Source organism: Betta splendens, chromosome 15 (genome assembly GCF_900634795.4).
Source record: "Betta splendens chromosome 15, fBetSpl5.4, whole genome shotgun sequence".
Taxonomy (NCBI): Eukaryota; Metazoa; Chordata; class Actinopteri; order Anabantiformes; family Osphronemidae; genus Betta; species Betta splendens.
This window is the reverse complement of record NC_040895.2, coordinates 10,443,227-10,451,666: the sequence shown is the minus strand read 5'-3', so window position 1 is coordinate 10,451,666 and position 8,440 is coordinate 10,443,227. Positions and strand designations below refer to the sequence as shown.

The window sequence follows — 8,440 nt, the reverse complement described above, 5'->3', positions numbered from 1 at the left end:
TGGTTGGCTAATGCTACTTCTCTCGACCAATCAGCTCCGTCGATGTTGCGGGGCGGTGTTACGTAGCGTGAGGCGTGTGTGTGACATTTACTGCAAGGAGCTAGTTAAAGAACAGCCATCTGGACGAAGATGCTGATGTGCGGAAGGAAATAGATCATACTTTGTCTTGCAGTCGCCGAGCTGACATTTTGTCCAGACTTAGTTTTTGTGCTCGTGCTGTGGGAGAGAGTTCATGTCCAATGTGTTTTTAGGTAAAACTTCCTGTCTTGCTAAACACGTTTTGTAGTAAAGTGTCTCTTACTAACTTGTGTCGCTGTGTTGTAACGTTAGAAGTTCGGGGGGAGGTTTAGTTCGTTCCGAGATGCTCATAGTAACAGCATAAGTCCAGTTATTTCGCTTTTTGTGTTGCTTTTCGTTAGCTCTGAACTGCACTTGGCTAGCTTCTTTTTGCACACAAGGTTAAATTTAGCTTTAGCCCGATAGCTCCTGACTCCTCTCTTCCTGCTGCAGCTTCCTCACTTTCTTATGCTGACTTGTCAGAACAGGTGTGCTGAACGTGGGCCGGGTGTGATGTGGGATAGATAGGACGTACTGTCTGTTACTTGGTCACAGTGTTCGTGGAGTTAGTCCAGCGCTCTGCTTCAGGGGTTTTAGTTATTGAGTGGGGTCAGAGGTGCGATCATGCTGCTCTCCTTGGTTGTACATACATACTCGCTGCGGTACTGGTTTCCAGCCACGATCATGCTGGGCACAGCGCCAGCGTATCTTCTGTCATGGGGGGCTTGGCGCCTGCTTTCAACAGTTTTGCCTGCAAAACTGTATCACAAGTTGGATGACCGACTGTACAACATCTACCAGAGTATGGTCCTCTTCTTCTTTGAGAACTACACAGGAGTTGAGGTAAGTGACATTACTTTCAATGCATGAAAACTTGCTGAAACTCTAATGGTTAAAGACTTAAGTGATGTTTGTAGTGAGGCCAGTGTTTGTGCTTATTAAAATTGGAGGATTGTATCATCATGTCTAAAAATAGAAATACAATGACACAGTAAAAGCAAGGGCAGCCTGTCATTGGTTGTGTCTGCTGGATGTTATATGTACTTGCGCTTTTATTTTTGAAAATGTTCAAATTAGTCTAAACTGTAAAACCCTTTGTATACATGCAAATGAAGCAACTTCTTTTGAATGGAAAAGGGCGCCAGACAAGGTTGGCCAACAAAATCCTGACAAACTTGATGTGTTGTAAGAGAGCCTGCATTCTTTTGACCTTTCCCTGCCACTCCTTGGAACGTTGGTCTTAGTATGTGAAGGTGCGCAGAGCAACAACGGCCGCATTGTGGAGGCTGCTGTAAGCTTGGGCCCCAATAAGGCTGTTGGTGTCAAACTGCGGTGTCCCGCCAACAGGAAGCGAGTAAGCTGAAGTAGGGTAGATTTGAAAGTATGCGTCGAATAAATCCTCCTAGGCTTATTGAAAAGCTGCAGTCTTTGCAGCTTTTGTTGTTGGCAAAGTCTTAATTAATGAAAAACACAGGTTCATTTTGTATGTTTTAAAAAAAACCTTTTGTAATCCACTTAACCTGAGTCTTTCCATAGTAAATTTTACTTCTTTCTTGTAGATCATTATTTATGGAGATATACCAAAGAACAAAGAGAATGTTGTCTACCTGTCTAATCATCAGTGCACAGGTAATACATTTGTGTTGCAAATGCAATCCACTGTGAAAAACAATTTAATTATCTAATGCCAATGTTCCATCTTCATAGTCGACTGGATCATTGCTGACATGTTGGCCACCAGACAGAGTGCACTCGGTCACGTCAGGTACGTCCTTAAGGATGGACTTAAGTGGCTGCCGCTTTACGGATGGTATTTCTCTCAGGTAATGCAACTATGTGAGTATTTGAATGTCATTCGGTCAATCACAAATGTAAAGATGCTCAATTAACATTCCTCATATCCTTCACTTTGGTTTTAATCAAATTTCTCTTCCAGCATGGAGGAATCTACGTGAAGCGAAGTGCAAAGTTTAATGAAAGGGCAATGAGGAAGAAGCTCACCAGTCAAACTGTCTGTGGAGCACCAGTAAGGCCACTTTAGAAATGCTGTTAATTAGCCTCAGCATATGTATTTGTTTAATGGAAGACACACTGGCAGATGTGTGTCTCATAATTACCAGCTTCTGTTTTAAAAAAAAAAAAAAAAACCCAAAATAATTTTTCAAGCTTTGAATGTTCACTAAAATGTTGTGGGTTCTATTCATTTGCTCAGTATTCACAGTAAAGCTAATGTTTCTACAGTGAACTACAAGCATCTGATTCTGTGTTTTCTTTTCCCCACAGATGTACCTCGTCATCTTCCCTGAAGGAACTCGTTATAATCCGGAGCTCAAGAATGTTATTGATTCCAGCCAGGCTTTTGCTGCAAAAGAAGGTAGTGTCATGATAGCAGCCATTTACTGCTGCATACTAATTCAACACAACCTGAGTCAGTCTGTAAAACAGCTGACTCTGGTTGTCACCCCTGCAAGAGACTGTTTGACCACTGATCATCAGGATGTGCAGTTTAAAACCGTATCACGATGTAACACTCTGATTAACCGAAAGGCAGAAACATTAACATTTCAGATCTAGATGATTTTGCCACTTCATTGACTCTGTAATTATGATTTTTTTCTGCCTCTTTTGTTGAATAGCATTAATTAGAATTCCTTAAAAAGATAAACTGCAGCATTCATTTAAATAGCCTTCTGATTAGTGATTCTGGTGCCAGAACCTGGTCAGCTTTTACCAAAACTGCTGAATTCAAAGAGCACAGGTTGATCAGAGTGTTCTGTGCTTAGTCACGCTGTTAAAGAGTAACTTAAAAGAGGTGTCTCTCTATCATTTTGATTTTTTTTTTTTTTTGACAAGTGGTGTTTAGGTCATCTTACAAACTGCATCCGATCTGCTGGGATTACTCATTACTCTGCCGCAGCTCTGAATATTACCTTTCCCTGTTAATCCAGATAAATCACTCTGGAGAGCCGACATGTGCATATGACATTATCTACTATTAGTGAAGTCTTAGTGAGCAGAGGCTGAGAGAGTATGTGCTCTAACAGAACCCACACTCTGTAGGCTGATGGGGCGTGTGGTTCATAGTCACACTGTTCCAGAAACAAACTCAAACTCTGTTTATGTTTCTACAAACAGGACTGGCTGTTCTCAAGCACACACTCACACCCAGGATGAAAGCAACTCACATAGCCATCGAATCCATGCAAGGCCACCTGGATGCTGTGTATGACATCACAGTGGCCTATGAGGGAACGTTAGACGCCTCAGGCCAAAGAAGACCGGCGCCATCAATGCCAGGTGAGCAGGCGTTTCCTGAAAAAGATGATCTTTAAGCCTGACAGGATTTTGGCCATTGTCTACCTTGGTTTTGAAATAAATATGTTTGGGTATTTAAATGATTTTAATAGCAACACTATCACAACCCCTTAACTTATTCCATAGGAAACAGTGTGGACTATGTATAGGAATTTCTCTGTTTTATTTTCTCTTTTGTTCCACCAGCTCAGTTTGCATTTGAAGAAGAAGATTAAAAAAAATCCCGCTTTTAGTCTGGAATAAACATCAGTGTGTTTTATAGCAAATAGCCAAGAGAATTAAAAAATAAGCACCACACACTTCCTGGTCTCATGTGGTGAAGGTGACTTTAGCAATTTCACAAATAAGTGGAAGTGACTTGAGGGTGCGTTCACACTGCAGCTGTTGCTGATCTTTGTGCGTGACAGATGTTTCTCACCAGCATTAATTAGGTTGGAACCATCTCAGTTCATTGTGTTCAGGCTTTGAGGTGTTGCACTTACACATTAAACCCGTCAACGTATTTATACTAGTTGCAGTAATACTTTAATCCTTAAATAAGAGGGGAAAAAGTTTGAACATTAACTTAATAATAAAACAAAAGTTTTAACATTAAATCTTTATTAGTAGTTGACTATTAAACATTATAATGGTGTTTTCACTACATTTCCTATATAGCCAAGATTCACTTTGAAATTAAAGTTTTGTTTTTTTTTTTGTTTGTTTTTTTTTTCCACTACAGATGTGATGTATTTTATATAAATGCAACAAACAGTTTTTTGGACTTTGTCATATTGGCAGGCTCAGTGACAAGTCAAATGTTAGTTCACAGCAGATGTCCAGATGGAACCAGATGAAAAATTAACTATTTGCTTAGTAGGAGTTAGTTTTTGGACATGGCCCCTGATAAACACATCTCGCAATGATAACAATATGTGGTTTATGTGCTGCCTGACTGAACTATGAACTTCAGATGATTTACTAGCATATAACTAATGCCAACACTCAGCTTAACACGTCCAAGAGGTGGTCGACCAGGCTGACTTGGATCCACAAACACCCACACACAAGGTTCTCAGATGCGTTGCAGAGACTTTTTACTTCAATTAATTTTTACATTTCAGGGCGTGTAATTATTCTCTGGAAAATTGAATTCACCCGCCTCACCTGAGTGTGCAGCCAACACAGATGTCAAATCTGATTCACTATTTAAATATAATTCATGCAGCCTTAGGCTTCTATTATAATTGAATTCCTCTGATTTTCTCTGTAGAGTTTTAAACAAATTCGTATTTTGCATTAGGTACTTTTAGTTTGTATGTGTGTTCAATACAAAGTGCCCTAAAACAGGGTGTGTACTTGGCTTATATTAATCAAAGAATATGCATTCAGTTCAGGATGGTGTGGTGCAGTGATTAGGCTTCATTTTTCATCCAACAAACCTTTGGCTGCTCAGATCATGGAGCAAACAGTAATGAATACCACAGATTCATCACTATAGGTTCTCTCTGCAGCTCTTCCTGTAGATATGAGAGATTTCTTGTCTCAGGTTTTCAGGCCCACTACATTTTGGAAAAGGACCATGTTTTGCTGCATGTTGACTTCCTCCTTCCATCACAGGTTTTTGTTTTTAACATGTATTTTGGAACATTGCTTTGGTCAAACACACCTGCAGTGGAAACTCTGCTCAGTTGTTGTAGGTTCACTGAGTTTTCGTTCTTTGTCATACTGGCACATATTTCTACCGGTGCAGTAGCTGGTGGCGGTGCTCTCTGCACCGGTGAAGCAGTCGTTCACCGCTGACTTCGATCAGGCTTCCTCTTTCCTGATAAAATTGCATGTTGTGGAAACAGGAAGTTGAAGGTCGCTGGGGATAGACATGTAGCCTTGAGGGTTCACACTTGCTTACATGTTTGTCCGACTTTGTCTTTTCCTTATTTACTCTAGTGTAATTTGGCATCGGATCTTTAAACTAAAACATGTGGTCCTTTATATTTGTTAAAAATGGACTTGTTTGTACCTTTAGGAGGCTTTTCTTTCCTTAATCAAGGGTCTCTGGCATCACAGCGCCTGTCACCCGTGTTGAGTATAGGTGCTCACCTTACGTGCCGTTTTGCTTGAAAGGCTTTTCCTGTTTGTGTTTAGTCTCTTTATGTTTTTTTGTCTTTGACAGAATTCCTGTGCAAAGAATGTCCCCGTGTCCACATACACTTCAGCCGTGTGGATATAAAGGAAATTCCTACCGAGTCTGTGTTTTTCCGCAGGTGGTTGCATGAGCGGTTTGAAATCAAGGACCGGTGAGTCTGTGCGTGAGTGGAACAATTAGTCATGTTGAAAAATCCAGTACGTGTTGTTGGTCCATGAACTGGCTGGTGAGGACAATAACAATAGCCAAACGGTGTTTAACAGAACTTTTTAGAAGAAATTGGTAGATGATGGCTAGCGAATCTATAACTGTAGGAGGCAATAGTTCATCTTAATTTCAACTCATTAATGCTCATAAGACTTAAAGACGACTAAGTCTGGATTGGATAGTCACTACACAAATATTTCAGACTGGTATTTGCTTAATCTCAGTCGAGTTTCTTCTGCAGTTCCTCTGGTTTTTGTCAGTCTTGTGAATTCCTAACAGTATCTGTCTTTTTCAAGGCTGCTGACCGAGTTCTACGAGTCAGAGGTTGCAGACAAAAAACACAGGTTCCCTGGGGAAGGCAAAGTCTCTCCGCTGAGCCTCTCGAAAACCCTCCCGTCCGTGATTGTCCTGGGGGGGCTGATGCTGCCTTTGCTGATGACGGAGAATGGCAGGAAACTGTACGTGAGGACCTGGGTGTGTGGCACGCTGCTGGGCTGGCTGTGGGTAAATGTTTCCCCTTAACGCGCAAGGCAGTGGCTGCCACGACGAGACGCACAAAAGACATGGGGAGACGGGGCCATCCTGTATCGCAACAACACAACGGGTGTTCCAGATGCAGAGCAGTGTCTGATAAGAGGCTCACAGGTTTATCCCACGTGTCTGATTCACTGTTGACCTTGACCTGAAAGCTGAATAGGAATACAGTGACATTTTATCCTGTTTGTGTTGTTTTCGCATTATTTGGATCTGCAGCCTGACACGATGAGAAAACATGAATGGATTTGCTAAAGTATGGGGTTTCCAAAAAAAAGACCATTCATCTCTATTATTAAATAAAATACATGCATACTTATCTAAATTAATTTCCCGTTTCATCAGATTTAGCCAGATTAGCTTCTTGCACGTTCACCTTGGCATCACAGACTGGTCAGTCCTAAAACTCCTCAAAACATTTAAATAGAGTAAAGATCATTATGTATTAAGTGCACTGACTAATTTATATCGGTTGTATTGTCCTAATGCCAAGTCTCTCGTCAGGATTATTATGCACTTTGCTAATTTAAAGCAATGTTTTTACACTGGGGACAAAGTAAATAGGATGAAGCCCTCTATTGGAGCTCATGGACATGACACCAGCTGCATTGTTCATAAAAACTCAGATGATTTGTTTTATATCGATGACATATTTTTCTTTATGCATAATTTAAAGGGTGACCTTTAAATTTCTAACAACTTTAATATTTTTTTAGACAAACTGCATTGTATGTTTTTGAGCAGAGCCTTTGTCTCTGTACTCAGTGAGCTCCTATGGAGGAATGTATTAAAATCTAAACCAGTGTAAAATGTTGATAAGGGGTTAAACCCTGGAGATGATGGTCGTTGCCAAAGCCAGCTCTGTTGTCCATGGTCTTTTTGTTCCAGCCCTGGAGACCGCAAAAGAAAATAAGTGTTTGTTTTGTATGTTTGGCTGTTTTTGCCTAAAAACATTATTATTTTTATATATAGTTTAATTACTGTTCCATTTACTTTTGAATGCATTTGTTCATTGACGAAGTTACTCAGATAAAAGTATCTACCTTGCAAAAAGCTGACAAAGCCATGTTAACAGTGTATTACAGGTTACTCAAAGCCATTTGTATTATTAACATCATTGTATTGTGAAATGCACTGTATGTCCATCGTTTACTGTAATGAAACATTGCATTTTTTCACTTTACATACTTGGCCTCTCATCGTCATGTCCTCATGCGGAACGTACAGTTATTCACATTCTTCTTAAATCAGCCTTGTCGGTCATTTTATAGGCATTTTTACAGGATCACACAAACTCATCAGGAAACAAACTAGTCCGTATTTAAATGCGAACTGGAATTGGAAATCTGTGCCTTCTCTTTGGAGGAGTTGGTCCCCGGCGCTGTCACGGGGGCCAGGGTGGCTCTCTTTCACCAGGTGGCTGCAGCAGGCAGTCACTGTCTACAGTTCATAGTGGCTTATTTTGCTCTACGAATGCATTGATTTACACTTTTTGAAGATTATTATTAACTGATGAAACCTTTAATGTGTGCAAGTTATGACAACTTGGGGTGTGAGAATGAAATAAAATGGGTTTTCTTTAGGGGAGTCACGTTTTCTTTCTGTGCTATTTAATACTGACCTTAATCAGGGATATGGTTGTTTACGTGTAAAAAGTGATCGCCACATATTAATCAAGATTAATCTAAGTCATGAAACAAAAGTAATGTGTTATATAAATAATCACCATTAGTAGATTCAACAGCAACAGGCACCACATTGAGTGTGTAGATTAGTCACAGTCAGCTTTTGCCTTTCTCTGCTAGAGAAGTTCTTGGACTCTGTTTGAAGAGAGTCCTTTTCAAGCCCAGCCATAAATTCTAGACTGGACTTGGTTCTGGTTTGGCTACTGCACAACAATGTGTTGAAACCTTTTTGTGTAGCTTTGGCTTCATGATTAGATTAATTGCCAAAACCTTCTCATTTATGATTTGAATCATAATCACTTCTCTGCATTTGGACGATCGGCATTTAAATAAATTAGTAACTTAAACCAATAGACTTTTTGAACTTCAAGTGAGTCATTTTAAATATTTACTAAGTTGTCCTGACCTACAGCACCATCGCAAAGTCCATCAAAAGATACCAGGTTTTATTTGTCAAGGTTAGAAAAGAGCAATATTCTAATTACTCACATTATATAACATAAATGCTGTTATCGCT

At 40.0% G+C, this 8,440-nt stretch overlaps 1 protein-coding gene across 1 annotated transcript; it reads left to right on the top strand.

The window, feature by feature from the left end:
• The first annotated feature begins 52 nt into the window (after positions 1 to 52).
• agpat5 (1-acylglycerol-3-phosphate O-acyltransferase 5 (lysophosphatidic acid acyltransferase, epsilon)) lies at positions 53 to 7,820 on the top strand. Its single transcript, XM_029126887.3, has 8 exons — positions 53 to 900; positions 1,617 to 1,686; positions 1,765 to 1,880; positions 1,994 to 2,083; positions 2,341 to 2,431; positions 3,193 to 3,354; positions 5,525 to 5,648; positions 6,001 to 7,820. The coding sequence occupies exons 1-8, from the start codon at positions 682 to 684 to the stop codon at positions 6,224 to 6,226; spliced, it is 1,098 nt and encodes a 365-aa protein (XP_028982720.1). The 5' UTR covers positions 53 to 681; the 3' UTR covers positions 6,227 to 7,820.
• Positions 7,821 to 8,440: the final 620 nt, after the last annotated feature.

Bases quoted from the DNA above. Each gene is read 5' to 3' on its own strand.
- agpat5 (XM_029126887.3), top strand. From the start codon at position 682: ATGCTGCTCTCCTTGGTTGTACATACATACTCGCTGCGGTACTGGTTT. The intron at 901-1,616 runs GTAAGTGACATT...TCTTTCTTGTAG, and splicing joins AGAACTACACAGGAGTTGAG to ATCATTATTTATGGAGATAT. The intron at 3,355-5,524 runs GTGAGCAGGCGT...TGTCTTTGACAG, and splicing joins ACCGGCGCCATCAATGCCAG to AATTCCTGTGCAAAGAATGT.